General features: G+C 41.3%; 1 protein-coding gene across 1 annotated transcript; it reads right to left on the bottom strand.

The window, feature by feature from the left end:
* Window positions 1-4: 4 nt before the first annotated feature.
* dhrs11a (dehydrogenase/reductase 11a) lies at window positions 5-16,927 on the bottom strand. Its single transcript, XM_084941698.1, has 7 exons — window positions 16,522-16,927; window positions 3,674-3,883; window positions 2,807-2,901; window positions 2,179-2,308; window positions 1,202-1,294; window positions 1,048-1,113; window positions 5-966 (listed from the first exon to the last, which is right to left on the bottom strand). The coding sequence occupies exons 1-7, from the start codon at window positions 16,651-16,653 to the stop codon at window positions 925-927; spliced, it is 768 nt and encodes a 255-aa protein (XP_084797824.1). The 5' UTR covers window positions 16,654-16,927; the 3' UTR covers window positions 5-924.
* Between the last annotated feature and the right edge of the window lie 148 nt (window positions 16,928-17,075).

Below are 17,075 nucleotides of genomic sequence, written 5' to 3'. Positions count from 1 at the left end.
CTACTTATGGGCGACTTTTTATTTATTCATTTAATGAGAAAGTTCCAACAGAAGGGTACATGGTTCTAGTAATACACGTGCACAGAGTTAGTTTCCTCCACTACAGAATTTTCCAGCGTGTCCTTCTTGTAACTCCTCAGAAATGAATACAAAGTGCAGAACATCTGAAGTTATACAGGCAAAAAAGGGAGATGCCCCTATGCTTCACATACAAAGGGTTTCTCTCCTTATGAATGGAATATGCTGAATATGAATGTGTTTGGAATGAATGTGTTAAATATGTTTGTGAAAACATAAAGGTAGTAAGGGTGGCAGGATGCACAGACTGCTTATGGTTACTGTCGGTATGACTTAGCCTTGTCTAGCTTTTAGTTAATGTGAGCCCACATCTATCTCTAATCAAAAGTTAAAATATTTATTAGAAAAATGAAATGGAAAAAAACTTGTCTCTTATAAACAGCAATTACCAATTCAATTTCATTTCAAAAAGATATGTCATATAAACTACAAAAAAACAAAACAAATGGAAAAAGAAATAAAATCGTGCAATCAATGGCATACGCTTCCCTCTGAAGTGATGGCCAAGCAGATGACCACACAACACAGCAGCAACTCTCTCTCTATTTGTTCCTATTGTAGTCTGGATTTGGCTCAGTTCAGCCCTGAGCCCAACAATTCACACATGCCACTTTGCTGCACTCAGTAGTATTTTTGTAGTGTTTTCCAAAGTCCATGCCCTTCATTTTGTTGCACAGCTTCCTTAAGCCTTCTGCCTTTGTTGACCACCGCCCCTGCAGACCTGACACAGCTGTAGTTGATTTTTTTAATACCATCCCACCCCCCACAATCTTTGCCCAGCAGAGGCTGCTAAGGAGTCACCGTGGTGCTGTCTGTCTGCTCCTCCTGCAGCTCACTCTTTTGCTGCTATGACACCTGCTCTACTGGCCTCATCTGCACATCTCCGATCTGAAGATAGAAAACACGCAGGAATCAGCTATCACTCAACTACAAGTCAGTACTGTAACAGTCCCAGACAGACAGAAATACCTGGACGTGAGGAGGGGCGCTGAGGACAAATGTGACTGCACTGGCTATGTCTTCTGCTTTCAAACACTGCAAAGCAGAGGGAAAAGGTTTTATTAGTACAACAGCAGATCGATAATTTCACATTTGTTGACTTCAGTGATGTGCACAGCCTTACTTTCATACTCTCGTACACTGAAGCTGCCTTTTCTGGATCGCTGTTGTGGTGTCGGAAGGCAAACTCCGTCTCCACTATTCCAGGAGATATACACTGCAGGGCAGGAAAATGAATGACAAATGTGCTCTTTACATACAGGGTCATGGTGTCTACAAATATGAAGACGTCAAAATGAAAACTTTTAAAGATACCACATATACAATAAATACGACTCTTTATAATTAAACACACGTGTGTGAGTTAAAAATGAACAGCAGGGTCAAATCAAGTATCTGATTGAACTTCAAAACATGCTTTCAAACGCATTTTATAGAAGTGAAGAGAAAACAAAATTATGATTGTTACACCTTCAGTATACTGTGCAGTTTATTTTTACAAGCATTTCCAGGCATTTGTGACTGGAATCGTCCCGATTTTGCAGACTAACGAGAAAGTGGGCTAGCGAGCCCATCATCATCGTCATCCTCAGTGTTTCCATGGGAGTACATTTAACAGCGAGCGATCGTGGCTCAGGAGTTGGCAGTTCGTCTTGTAATCGGAATGTTGCCGGTTTGAGCCCTGGCTTAGCCAGTCTCAGTCATTGTGTCCTTGGGCAAGACACTTCACCTACTGGTGATGGCCAGAGGGGCCGATGGTGCGATATGGCAGCCTCGCTTCTGTCAGTCTGCCCCAGGGCAGCTGTGGCTACAACTGTAGCTTGCCTCCACCAGTGTGTGAATGAATAGGGGAAGAGGGTCTCGAAAAGCGCTATATAAATGCAATCCATTATTATTAACAAACATTACAGACTCATCCAAACTGAATTCAACACAGTATCAGATTTTTTAAAGGCTTTTAGGCTTAACACTCCCACTTTATGCTGGACTACTTCTGTGTTGTCTGCTTGGAGTCCTCTTCACACTGTTGGATTTTATGTGATCCCATGTTTCACCAAGCTAAAGACAAACCTTTGCACTATAATGCAACGACAAACTCACTGTGGCTCTGATGTGGGTGTTTGCCTCTCGAAGCTCTTGCCGTATTCCCTCAGTCAGAGCAGTCACAGCATATTTAGTGGCACAGTAGAAGTGCTCATCGGCACTTGGCACCACTCGGTGCCCACCCATACTGTAGAAAATGAGAAAGACGAGAAAGATATATGAGCTGGTAATTGCATTTTGTAGCTCAACGGTGATTCAACACCAAGTAGCCAATCCTCTGAATTTCCTGTGGTGTTCTTTTAAATGACTTAACCAGTGCATTATTAGATTTCAAACTCTGTATCACTTAATATCACATATCTCTATAGCCTTAAAACACTCACAGAGCTATAGCTCTAAACAACATTTGTGTCAAAGTTTAAATTCCCATTTTTAATTAAGGCAATTCTAAGAAAACCTATATTGATAAAAATAAATGCTAATACAACAAATCTATAAACAGTTTTCAGTTCAACATGTGGGTGTTCTTTGCATTGCTCTACATCCAAAATGTGCCAGATGGGGCTTAAAATTGGCTTTACTTAATGCCTGCAGGATTAAAATCACCCAGAACAAACTGGCTGAGGTATTTTCACATTAATCTATAGCTTTGTTCCTAGAATTGTATGTTCCTCGTATAGCTTACCTATTAATATTGATGATGTGGCCATCGTCCACATTCCTCTCCTTCATTGATTTGTATGCCTCACGGGTGCAGATGGACAAGGCTAAGACGTTCACCTGCAGCAGAGGTGAACACAGCACATTTCTTTAACTTTAAAATAACCTACAGTATGCATGTATTCACACATCGGTGTATGAACCATTCAACTACAACTTAAAAAAAGAAAAGAAAAAAAAGACAGAAAATGAGAATCATTTGTGAAATTTGCTTGTACTTTATTGTAAAGAATTTCCAATGATGAAAGCTGGCTAATGTTCACTGGGTCAGTGTGTTAAACCATCTGAACCTGCTGCTCCTGTCCAGCTTGTAGCCTCCAAACTGCTTCCATAGTGACATTGAGAGAGAGCAGGTTACCACGAGTGTGCAAGCAAGATAGGGGGAGGTGACCAAACAAGGTCAGTGTGCAGATTAAATACAGGCTAAAAATACACTGCTGTACACGTTCACGTGGGCTGCCATGACAACAGATGAGCAAGAGCCAGAAATGCTGGACTCTGGAGACAGAGAGTTGGGTGCAGGGGGGTCTCCAGTGGTCAAGAGCTCAATGAATCAAAAGTCTCAACAAGAGACATAGTGCTGGCTTTCATTAGCAGGCCTCTGCTGTGCCAGAGTCGCTCCCCAGAGCCAATGAAGCGGCCTTTGTGAGGGGAGGGAGCAGTGTGTATGTGTGCTTTTACTCACTGAACAACACAAAAACAAGACTTGGACTCATAGTGAGCAACCTCCTCCTTCTGCTTCACTGTTTAATAGTAGTAATCAATATCACATAAGGGGAAGCTCTAACCTTCCCTTTTTTGTGTTAATATTATTGTCAGCGATCCAACTCACATCGATCATGTTCCTCCAGCCCTCTGTCCTGCCACTGAGCAAAGGCTCATTGTGGGCCAGTCCAGCATTGTTGATGCATACGTCAACACCCTTGTGCAGTGTCTTGATTGCTGAGAACATGGACAAGATCTCCTCTTCATTGGACAGGTCACATTTGTAAGGGATCAACGTGCCGCTGTAGCCCGCACTCTGACATTCTGCTGCCAGCTTCTGAAAAAGATAAATCACACCCAGTTTGACTGCACTGATATATTTGTTAAAGAATAATCACTACAAAATGTCAAGTGCTGTTAATGACCAACTGATTAACTTTCAAGACCACGATTAAGATTACATCAAACAACCCACCCACTCAGGAGAGCGTGGAGAACACACAGCACAGCACCAAAAAACTAGATAGTCTGTCAGTCAAACCACCCAATGATCCCCCCACTCAATTATAAAAAGCATATTAACCGAAATTCCGCTTTTGACCAAAATCATAATCATGACCCCTCATAAGCACTGATACAGACAGGCTGAGCTCGCTACAGGTCGAGCAGGCTGCACTCTAACCAGGTCAGCTGGCCGTCCACCACTATTGGCGTACGATACAAACTGACACAGATCCCCCTGCTAGCACAGCTGTGCCAGTCACCTGATGCCTTGCTCTGGGTGCCAGTAAGACAGAGGCAGCAGGGGTGTGGGGGGCAGGTGGAACACCAAAATGATGCACAACACTATAATGTCAAGGATAAAATGTTTCAAACTGCACTGGTGTTAGAATTTGTCATAGACTGCATATAAAAGACAAGTCACCTCACAGAAGCCAGGAATTACCATATTTGAACAAGAGGGTGGAGTGCCAAGTTATTAACCAACGCTAGCTGGCTTGGTTAGAAAGATACCTTGATAAACTGTTACAGGTTTATCATACAGGTATAGTAGGTATCTACTAATAAGTGCTAAATGACATACACTAAAATACAGACTGGAAACCTGTCCAGGGTGTACTCTTTCTCTAACCATCCTAGCTAGCTTGGTTAGCAATTGTAGTAGTGTCCATGTAGTGTTTGGGTAGTAGTGTCCATGACAGGAACTCACTGATGTGAACAATCAACAGTAAATGTTGGTTTTGGTCTCAATCCCACATAAGAAAACAAAAAGGGATTATTTACAGGTAAGTCCCTTTGTACTGCTGGGCAGGCATACAAGAAGTAATCCATCATAGCCTTGGCAGAGATGCCAACTTGTGCACCAGAGAAAAGATAAGAGACCCAAAATGCCAAGCGGCCACACAACATGTTGAGAGAATGATGATTTATTCAAACGCTCCCGACACTCAGAAGAGAGTTTACCTGCCCAAAACACATCATTAGCCAATAAAGACCTAATCACACTTCCGTGTCCCTCCCTTCCCCTGCAAATGAACCCCATTTTACAAGCAGAGCATGTTGTAAAGATAAAACACACATCTTCTCATAGTTCAAAGTTCACAAAACCTTATGTGATCAAACGTGTCACAGAAATGACTCGTGATGAGCTGTTGTTACGTTAGGCACCTACATCAGGGCACAGCAGGATGTAGTAAGAATATAAATGATTAAAAACAGCAGAACAGAGCTGGCTGTCACTCACCAAACGTAGCACATACTGTTTTATCTACAATGTCTATATGACTATATTGTGGCACCTGATCTACAGTACAGTCTGAACATGATTCCTCTGCACAGCCACCCCTTTAGAGAAGTCGTTAAAGCCTGTTTTTATAATCAGGACGATATTGGATTGAGGAATCATTTTGACGTTTTTCTCTAAAATGTATAATAGAGATGTCGCAGCGTGCAGATTTCCCTGCTCGTCCTTTAAGCTGTTTAACTTGGATTATCCAGAAAGAAGGCATTACCCGAACAAAGCTGTTAAAATGCTAAACCGCTGAAAACACTACAAGCAACTCTTTTGCTAGTGCTGTAGACAGGTGAACCGCTCCCTTTATGCACATTACCTGTGGTAAGCTGTGAAGTGCGGTCTGTTTCACTACAATAAGTCAATTATCTGAGCTGCCTTTAGACCAGCCCTCTTTACTTCACACTTGCCTGAGTCCGTTTAGAGACTGGCCCTCAGGCACGAATGAGCAGGCAGAGAGCCTGCTGGAGAGGCTCTGTGGAGTTTAACGTAAAGGGGAAGCAGGGCCAGTCTTTTGTTAGAGAGGGGGAATTAGTTGTGTTACTGTGGCTGAAGCGGGAGCAGCAGAACAAACCGGATGTGATCTCGGTCCAACGACAGGAAGTCTCAGGCTGTGAATCTCTGTGTGTTTGTGTATGTAGGTGTGTTCTGGCACCAGATGCACCACTGTAGTTAGTACCAGACCTCATACAGGCCACACCAACAGCAATAGAGCATGCTGTCCTGCAGATAAGCAGCCAGGTCTGAAAACACAACAGCAGCATAGTTGGAAAATCCAAGATTCATTCATCACCATCCAAACTAAACCAATGAAATATGTTTTGGCGTATTGTGAAACAGAACTTTAACCTCCTAGTACCTGGCGTCCACATATGTGGACATCACATTTTGGGTTATTTAGACTAAAATACTCAATTTTGCTCTACATGGGCCTGATATCCACTTACGAGGACATTATACTGCCACTGTTCTATCAAAATTTGAAACGAATATCCTCATATGTGGCTCTTATTTTTCTTAAAAACAAAAATAAGGTAAAAAAAAATCTGGTAATTCTTTGTTTTTTACATGCATTGGGCCCCAATATGCCCAAATATAAAGAGAAATTAAAAATGCATGTCGTGGAAGAGTTCGGATCTTAGGAGGTTAAAGATACAGGCTAGAAAAGCCCTAAGACAATGGCAACCAGCAGTGATGTTAAATAGCAAAACACAGTGTCCCCCAGGACACCTTGGGGGCAAGGTGTCCTGGGGATGTTTCTTTGGACAAGATTCACAAAATGTAAACGCTTTTACAAGAGATCTACCAACCAACTGGTCAGGGACTGACTTAGCTGGTCAATCTCATAGATGTTTAATTATGAGTGTATGTTTCAGGCATGTACAACATATACACACACAGCAGCACAGGCAAATGATCACTTGCATGGTCACAGCCATGCACCAACCTGTTGTTAGTGTGGAAGCTCTTCACTTGAGTGAAGACACCAAGTTTGGGAAAGTAAACCGTGGGGGGACCACCACAAAAACGTTTGTAATAACAAATCTAATCCGATACCTAAATCATCTTCACCGAGCTGAACATGGACATCAGAGCCAGCCACAAGCCAGCAGCCTCGGTATGAGGAAAGAAGTCTCGGTATGAGACTTTTGTGTAATTGGGTTTATATGAAAATATCAATTTGCAGAGAAGAAAAGTAGAAAAAGTAAACTGGACATTAAAAAAAAGAATCTTTACCAGCCTGTCACGCTATGGGGAAATCTAAGTTAACCAAGAAAATTGCTGTTGAGACTAGACTGTCTTGTAAAAGCCTATCAAATAGTAGTAAAGTAACTGATAACACAGGAGGTGAATGAAATTCAAACAACAAAATATGATATAACAGACTATTAGAGTAATGTATTTACAAAGTGCCCTGCAGCAGTCTCATGTACATGTAATAGTCACATTCGCGGCCTGTACGCCCTGCAGGAGGCTGGTCGTTAAAGCAAGGAAGGGCCATCATTGTTCCACACCACATTTATCAATCATTCACTCACTCATGTGGAACTGGTGTAAAACACACCAGCAAAGCAGCTTAGAAGAGATAAAAATAAAGATGCCAATGTGCTGAAGGCAGAGAAGCTATAAGTGGTGAGCCAGATCAATAGCACAAGGCAGCAGCCATGAGCTGAGAGAGCTGAAAAATTAGATTAGTCTCAGGCTGACTCAGTTCTCTTGTAAAAAAAAAAAGAAAAAAAAGGGAGGGATTGTGTTATAGGGCACTGTGGCTCGTCTGGTAGGTGGCTAAAAAAAAAAAGAAAATCAAAAGATGTAATGCAGCCATAATTCAGTCAGTGATCCCTCCCCTCTTCATCCTTCCTGTCCAGTCTTTTAAGTACCTGGGTGACACACAAAACAATTTAGCCTGTCACGATGCATTTTCATCCTCATTACAGGGGCTGTTGTCCAGTGATTACAAAAAGTGTTCAGGAGGAGGGAGGGAGAGCGTGTTGGCAGGCAGAAAGTGAAACAGAAGGAGGGAGAAAGAGAAAATGCATCCTGAAGCAGGCTGCATAAAGCTTATCAAAACACACTCAGTTTTCAGTATGCTTTACAGGAAGGCAGAAGAATACAAGCACAAGATTGCAAGTGCAAGCTTCAATGAAAAGTCAGGGCAATCACAAAACAGAGAACCAAAATAACATTTGGATATGTTAAAAAATTATTTTAAAAAACTTGTAGCCACAGATCGGGCTAAGACACTTAAGTTTGCTAAGCTGTGTCATTCACTCTACAGCTCAACTATCATTCTGTGACATGAAAATGCACTCAAGTGTCATTCACAGTTTGACTGCGGGGTCAAAGGTGAAAGTAGGCTGTATAATACGATTGCAGTAGGGTAGGAAGGACGGTTGTGCAATTATCTTGTGTTCATGCTGCCACTAAAAGGTCTAAAGGTTGAACAGGGTGGTTTTATAGTGCTTTTCTCATAGAACACTCTAATCAAGACAAGGAGATACGGAAAATAATTACAGCCTTTCTTAGTAAGTCACCAACACGCTGGGGAGTTCCCAGCAACGAGGGATCAAGAAGAAGGAGAAAATGCCTCCCAGCGCTTTGACAAAAATGTCACAGTGTGCACACAGACTTTGATTTCAAACACACTAGCATGCAAATCTAAAATCAATGATTACATGTGCATGACCAGGTATATGTAACTGGCTCCAAAGAAATGCTTTTATAACTCTGACATGCTAAAGGTGCCGCAGGCAGCCAGGTGTTGTGTAACAAACTGGTGCAACCAGTGTGGTTACATTTTACTTTGGAAAAACCAAGTGATGATGCCCAAGTGAAGGTAGACGCACGTCTTTTAGGCTGTGAAAACAGTTTGATGGGGAAACTTTTCAACTATGTGTCAATAACAAATAACTACAAAATCCAGTCTTTATTCTTACATTCACAAGGGCATCATATGATTTTTAAAAAATGGCTCTCCAGTTCTTCTGTTTGTAGTTGAAACATGCTGAGGGGGTGAAGCTTCCATGCATCACATTGGTTTACCAGCTCATGTGATGGGTTGTTTGTGCACCTGATTGTGGCTGTCGTTACGGCAACTTTGCGCTCACTGCCACCCTGATGCTGGCTATGAACCACATCACTACGCATGCAAAGTTTGTTGATGACTTGAGCCCAGAGGAGACAACAAAAAACAAACCCCCCCCCCACACACACACACACACACACTGGAGAGTTGATCCAACACAAAAACTTTCAAAGTGGGCCAGCCTGGCCTATTTAACATGTGAGTCTAGAGTAGCCATAAAACGTCTCCAATATCAGACAAACACCCAATTACAAATCCAGTTTGGCTGCTGATGAAGTGAAAACAATCCAATTTGCATTCCTTCACCCCACCCCCACCCCACAGCCTCAAAAAAAGGCTGGAACTTGGTGAACTCGTCGCTGATTTGGAGTACATAGCACCATAAAACTCCTCTATTCAAAGATCCTGACCTGCTGCAACAGCGTTCAAGACATTTCAGTCCTTCTGCACTTCACGTTTTGTCGCACACAATTTCACATATCATACATGCAAAAAGGAAGAAAACTGGATTCCAGCAAGTCTTTGACAGGACAGAACAGGATAGGACAGGAAGAGCTCCACCTATCACAGCAGGAAACCCGGGGAGAGAATGTCAGTGCCATTAAACTTCACACCTGGAAGGATGATAAGCACAGACAGGACAGCACAGCGGTGGTGCAGGGAGAAAGGCCCGTAGGGGTCACTGAGCTGCCTCGATCTATCAGACTTCTAACTTCTTCATATCCAACTAATGGTGAAGCAATTAAGACCATTTAGAGCTTTCAAAAATCTATACTGAGCAGTGAAAAGAAGGTTGCTTTTAATTAAAAAATGCAGGAATACTGCTTGTGTTTCAGTAATGCTTTAATAATGTATTAGAGTTATAAATGTCTCTTGCTTTCCTCTCACAGGCTGTACAAAAGCCTGCCAGTATGCAATAAGTGAAAATTAAGTTTCAAACAAATGATTACTTCTGACTACAGTAAGAGAGTAGAAATTGATTTTGTATCAGTGTCAGAAATCTGCATCTACATGCAGTTTGGACTGCTGCTTTCCTATTTGAGAAAATGCTCTTATTTTTTGTGCCTATGTCAATGTTGCTCCTCTCAGGAGGGATAGGGGCTGGGGACTGAATCCATGGAAACACAGTTTATTAATTAGGTATACGTCTCTGTCAGCTCACAGCTCAAGTGGAAAGCGTGCAGTCAGTGGAAAGGCTTTCTGCATGGGTAAGACAAAAGCAAGCTGAAGGAGCTGTGAGGTAACCTGATGAGCTCAAGAGAAATTTGATATGAGGGGGAAAAAAAGGATATGTGGAAGGAGAGATAGCAGCAAATATATTAGTACTATACTGCTACAAATGGGAGCTTTGGAGAAAACGTTCAAACAGCTATTTAACTATGTGGTTTGTCCTAAAAGAAAGAAAGAAGTTGTACTAAAACAGGGCCAAAATGCAAAGTGAGGCAGAAGATTTTAGACAAATAGGTAAAGCTGTTTGACCTGACCCACTTCAAATCCTTTCTGCAGTAAAATCTATTCACTGTGAAACAACAGCACAGTTTGCTCAGACACGACCTAGAGGAGGTGGTCAAGACAGCTTCAGATTTGCAGACAGAGACGTAGATTGCTTTATTACTGTGCCACCTCAGCTTTAGAAGCATAACTGAGCACCTTTTACCTCCTTCAGAATAAGCATGATGCTGAAGCAGGTCAGCCAGTGCCTGAAATTAAACTTCAGGCTCACCCGCCAAGAGCTTTGAGTTTTAAATTAGGATTTACTCACGCACATAAAAGATGCCCGTGCCAGAGGCTACTGTGTGCAACAAGCGGTGAGTCAGACGTCTGTTTGTTATTAGCCCATTGAATAAAGTGAGCTGGATCACAGGGACGAAGTCTTAAAAAATGAATAAAAAGCACTTTATTCAAGGGCTATTATCTCCACTGACAGTCTCGATGAGGAAATACACATAATCTGCCTTTCGTATTTGATATTCTCAGTATTCTAATCCCAGAATGTTTTCTTTTGCTGAGCTGATTTTTTTTTTTCATCTTAGATTATCTCCTTTGGGCATACTTTAGGCAGAATCCCTGTGGCATCTATTGCAAACAAAACCCTCCATCAGTCTGTTCAGCACTAGAAGCCGCAAATGATGTTTGCTAAATTTATCTGATCTAAAACTGCAGCTGCCAAAGCTTTGATTTTTGACATGCGCTTCACTTGTCCAACGCTTCAAAAGCAGGCTGGATGTCTGGGTTTGATTTCATCTGCTTCAAATGGACCTGTGTACAGACAAATATATATTTTTATATATAAATAAAGAATTCAATTCAACCCAATTCATTTATATAGTGCAAAATCACAGCAACAGTCGCTACAAGGCAGTTTATGGTAAATGGCCTGTATTTGTATAGCGCTTTTCTAGTCCTAAGGACCCCAAAGCGCTTTACACAACCAGTCATCCACCCATTCACACACACATTCACACACTGGTGATGGCAAGCTACATTGTAGCCACAGCCACCCTGGGGCGAACTGACAGAGGCGAGGCTGCCGGACACTGGCGCCACCGGGCCCCCTTTATATTGCAAGTTAAAGACTAATATAATACAGAGGAAATCTACAATCAAAGAACCCCTTATAAGCAAGCATTTGGTGACAGTGGCAAGGAAAAGCTCCCTTTTAACAGGAAAAAACCTCAGACAGAACCAGGCCCAGGAAGGGGCAGCCATCTGCCATGACTGCTTGGGAGTGAGGGGAGGGAGATGGGCCAAAAGTTACAAGAGTCAGTATTTTAATGACAACTAATGATTAAATGCAAAGTAGGTAAGTGAAGAAGAAACACTTGCCTCATGGGAAGGCCTACTGTCGCATAACTAAGGGAAGATTCAGGGGCACCTGATTCAGTGCTAAAAATATGCTTTGTCAAAAAGGAAAACTTTAAGGCTAGACAGGACAGGATTTTTTTTTAGAGAGGGTGTCTGTCTCCTGAATCCAAACTGGGAGCTGGTTCCACAGAAGAGGGGCTTAAATCTGAAGGCTCTGTCTCCCATTCTACTTTTTTAATAGGACAGTAAACACAAGTAAGCTAGCAGTCTGAGAGACCAGACAAATGTTCTTTCTGGAATTAGTGTGGATTAAGACCAATGACTATGTAAGAGGCAGACATTACTATCATGATGTCATTTACTGGTTTCTAGGATTGCATTCTGGGCACACTATGGGTCCGTAAGTAGACAGATTTATGAGAAAATTGGATGCCAAGTGAAAAAAATTTTGTTTAAGAAGTCACGTTAACATTGTATGGGGAAACAGACACAGACACGGTTACCTGGTAATTAGTGTTAATTAACAGACAAATCTATCACATACATTTTACCCACTGAGATTAAAACAGAGACTTCTGAGACTGACTTTACTACAATTACCACACAGCAAGTCACATCACTTTCATATACTTGCAGCTAGCATGCTCCAAAAGTTACCAAAACATTTAACTTCCAAAACTAAGTTTAACTAATAAATATAAAGTCACCTAATAAAATAAAACTCTGTATAGTAGAGTGTCTTGATGCACACTCAATTTGTCTAGGAAAAGAAATCCGACAAATTTGATTCTGTACTTCTGGATGTTGTTTTCAGTGGGAGAAACATGTATTGAAAACACAACATCCACATGGACAGAATCAACTTTCTGGGATCGGCACACTAGAGATCATATTCAGATTTTCCATGACTGTTTCTTCACGTTGTGATGAATAGCAACCACATTTATTCTCTTATGAATGTGTGTTTATTACTGCCTCCTAATATACCGTGTAAGCAGAAACAACATGCACATACGAGCTGTGCAGGCCTGAGTGACTCAGAGGTCTTAAGATGAACAAATCAGCAAGTGTGCTCTTCTTCTTTGGTGTCAGATGTTAGCCCAAACTAAACCATTCTAAAACAATTCTGCTTGGTTGTGCCCCTCCTTACCCCCTTCTTTTACGCTACTATGATGCAGTGCCTGCATGATGTGTGCATCATGCTTTTCTTGGCATACATTAAGAGTGCAAGAACGCCATTTCTAAATGTTTAGCATCTTCAAAAAACACATGGACACGTTTTACAAGAGCCTTCTTCCAACAAAATAAAAGCTTCTCCCACTGGTCTTACAAGATTTCAAAGGAATAAATGAGAAGCCGTGTTTCCTCTACTTGGATGCTGTCTCCATTCCTGCACAAAGCCCATGGTGACCACATGTCTCCCTCCAGCTTGCAGCTCCCCTACTGCCTACACTATAGTTTCACAGACAACAAACCAATAGTGCTGCCACTACTCTCCACTCCACTTTCTCAGAGTTTTCTTTACCCAGAAAACAAAAAAATCTTCTCACTTTACTCATTGTTTTAGCTCATCTAACACGAGGGATAATGCAGCTGTTAAAAACACTAACTATAGCAACATTATTTCCCAGAGTAAAAGGAATAAAAAACTGAAGTGACCTCAAGAACAATTGCTTTGTGATACATTGCATTTCCCACTAGCAGCATACCAGCTCTACAGCAAGAGCCCAGTTTACACAGCAGGGAGAGTACAATACTGTCTTTGTCCTGCAACTCACACACACACTCTAAAGTCTTGTACGAGTGATGGTTCTGCCTTAATCTGACAGAAACCTTTCATTCTTCACACCCTCATAAACACAACTATTAGCTGAAGCTTGTATCTATGTACTATAAATCACAAAAAAGTGCTTCAATGCTTGGTCACTTAGTGGACAAACTACCATAGGGCGAGAGGCAGTGTACACCCTGGACAGGTCTCTGGGCTGTCACAGGGCTAACACAAAGAGAAAGACAACCATTCACAATCACACCTATGGGCAATTTGGAGTCACAAACACAAACAATGAAAAAAAGACAGAAAACAGCAACTTCTCTCCTTGTAATTCACGCTTTCACAACAACACAGCATTTGGAGTTCCAAATGCCGTGTTGTGACAATAATCCTGTAAAGGTTAGTGAAATGCAAACTGTTAATGCAAACAGTTAATGCAAACTGTGGAGATGCAGAAACTGTAATGGCTACAATGCTGTTGAGCAAAGAGTTTGGCCTTATGGTAAAAAAAAGGTTGATGCAAAGTTAGGAATTAATGTAGATCTTTCACCACAGGATACTGCACTTTATTGTGCAGTATCCCATAAAAAGTCAGTTGTAGTAAGATGTACCAAACCTGGTTATTAAAAAAAAAAAAAGGCACATTCTTATCTCTTTGTTTAAAGGAACTCAATCATTGTTATCAATCCCAGCACCAGCTCCTAAATGACATCCAATCATTATTCAGTTGCTTGTGTTTGCATGCAGCTCGTGCTCACACCATGTGTGAGCTAGCATTAGCATAAAACAGCAATGAGAAACACATAACACTGTCATATATCATTATAACACATGATTTCATGTACTGTATGCTGTATAAAGAGACCAGCAATTAAGTATAATTATGACAACCTGATTCATGTTGGATAGCTAAGATCTACACCGGGCAAGCTAGCATTAGCCAGCACATTGAGAGCTCAACCTTGGATGTGATTGCAAAAAACAAACAAGTTCCAGTGATGCTGACTGTAGCTTTCACCCTGATGGCTAAAATGCCACTTGGTTGTTTATGTACTAAGTGGAGAAATTACTTGATATTCAACGTAGCAGCTAGCTGGCTAACCTAAACTTGCATGCTTGCTTGCTCTCTCACTAATGTTGCCACTAGCAAAAAATACTACCTAAGCCCGCATCGGTACCGGTTTAAGTTGTTCTTACATGTTTGAACCTTGGTTGTGCTGGAAGCATCAGTTAAACTGATGATTAACATCAGTGATTAATAACATTTTGACGCTGGGAGCAGAAGACAAGCACTGAGTTACTGATGAGTGAGCGCAACTGTTACATCTTTAAGTTTTCACTGAAACTTTAACCCAAGTTCTTCACAATGTGCTGTTAGAAGCAACCGAGAAGGCCAGAAAAGTTCTCATCTTTGAAAGTTGCATTAAAAGTCATTCAGTTTAATTCATTTTCATCAATGGATGAAAGGAATGTTGCATAGCAATATTTAATTTACTGGAATTGACTGATGTTAAAGCATGAGAAGGAAAGAAAATGTTAAAAATCCAAATACTGACATACTTAAAGGATACATACAGTACAACACCTTTTATATACACATATGACAGAGTTAACAAATACAACAACACATTGGTTGTCTCAAAGGTGGCGATGTGTGAATGCAGTAGGCGTTCTGCAACACAGCACTGGAATCTCTGGGCTGACAAGACGTGAAGCTTAATAATTGGCCAACAGGTTAAGCAGGGTGCACCGCCTTACAGTTAAGCAAGAGTTAGTGGGACAGGGCCTATAACACCTACCTCTGGGGAAGCGTGGGTGTTACTCCAGTACTATAAAGAGTTTCTGCCTGTTCCTCTGTCAACCACTGAAATATTTTTTGAATCAAATCTACAGTTCAAAGAGTTCATGTAAGTTCAAACATAATCACTCACAACACTAATTACATTCAGTTATGAGAGGGGGACTTAAATAGTAACTGGATGAGTCTTTTACTATCATAGTAGGGTTTATGTAAGCCCTCTGTGATACCAGTAATTAAGCAAAATGTGTGTGCATCCAGAAGGACCAAAACAAAAGTTACAGTGGAACTTTTCCAGAATTTATTTTTTAATAACATTGTCATTTTCCATGCATTTTGATTATTATATTGTTTTACATAATCTAATGAGCTAAATTAAAATGAACTAAACAAGTAGAGACAATACTTGCACACACATTTTACAACAACTTGATGTAAAGCTGGTGGTTTCTATGTTTTGGATTTACTTGTTATTCATGTTTGACTGAAAAATGCTTATTACATTAGGCTTATTACACTGTTATCTATGTAAAATTAACGTTTAATAACATTTGGGCCTTTGAATGTATCAGGCGGTTAATAAGATTGTAAAAATCTATTTCTGGCTATGTAAGAAGAAAATATGGGTCATTTGTTTGTTTGTTTTTGAATCAGTGTTTTTCTTGCTGTGGGCTCTGTCCCACACAATAGTCAGTTAACTAGTATATCTTACTTAAATGCAATAAAGCTTCTGACTGACGTCGCTGGGGAAGATTAACCAAGAGAAAGGGAAACGAATAATAGAAAACGTAATGAATTAGGGGTGTGGCTGGCTATGTGGTGGGTGGGGGTGCAGGTATAAGAGCATCACTGCCTTCTGATTTAATGGGTGGTACTTTCTCTGAGTGGAAGTCCAAAGTACAACAATGTCCCAGCAGTAATATGGAAAATTGGCAACATTAGCTAGTCGGAATTTAGCTATTATTTACACTTCTTACGACCGTTTGACCTTTTTAATTTGAATTTCGGCACAATCTGTTATAAAACCGTGTTTTTAAATTGACCAAATAAATAATATCGATTTAACTGGCTGTGATAGTGGGGCTAAAGGTTTTTAGCTGAAATTGATGTTAGCTAGCTGTAGCTACTTTGTTGTTGCTTTATACAGAGCTAGCTTCTCCTTTGAGTCGAACCGACTTGTTTCACAACATTAATTTATATTTTTCATTAAAATCACCCACCTCTATTTTGTCGACATTCCTGGCACAACCAACAACCCTCATGCCTTGCTGGACCAGTGCCCGGGCTACAGCGGCTCCGATTCCCACCGAGGCGCCGGTCACCAGGGCCACTCTGCCTTTCCACCGCTCCATCTCTCCACCGGCACTGTAGCTACACAAAACAGCCGCCCCTATGCTGCACCTCTACCTGCTTACTTCAAGCTCCTACAGCTGGGACTGCAGCTATTATGTGCGATAGGTTCAAAATTAAGGCTGTAGTAGGTTCAGGCTCTTGTATCAGTCTGAAGCATCCAGGACAGCAGTAACCAGTGCGCGTAAACCCGAATCCACGCGCTCCTCTGGCCGAAATATGAAAAGTCCAGGCGTGAGTAAATGTTTGGTTCACATCACCTCCCACTTTCTTTTTCAGCCCTGGGGCCTATACTTTTTTTCCCCTTGTGGTTAAATGCCGCCCCCCGCCGGGCATTACGAGAACAACAACAAAGGTATGTTGCTTTCATGTATTTCCTGCAAATCAAATTTTTTACTTTGTTAGGGTAACCATGCGAGAAAAA

This window comes from Perissodus microlepis, chromosome 10, assembly GCF_051167445.1.
Source record: "Perissodus microlepis isolate ML-2025 ecotype Zambia chromosome 10, ASM5116744v1, whole genome shotgun sequence".
Lineage (NCBI taxonomy): Eukaryota > Metazoa > Chordata > Actinopteri > Cichliformes > Cichlidae > Perissodus > Perissodus microlepis.
Note: the sequence above shows the minus strand (reverse complement) of the source record. Positions and strands in the feature narration are given on the sequence as shown.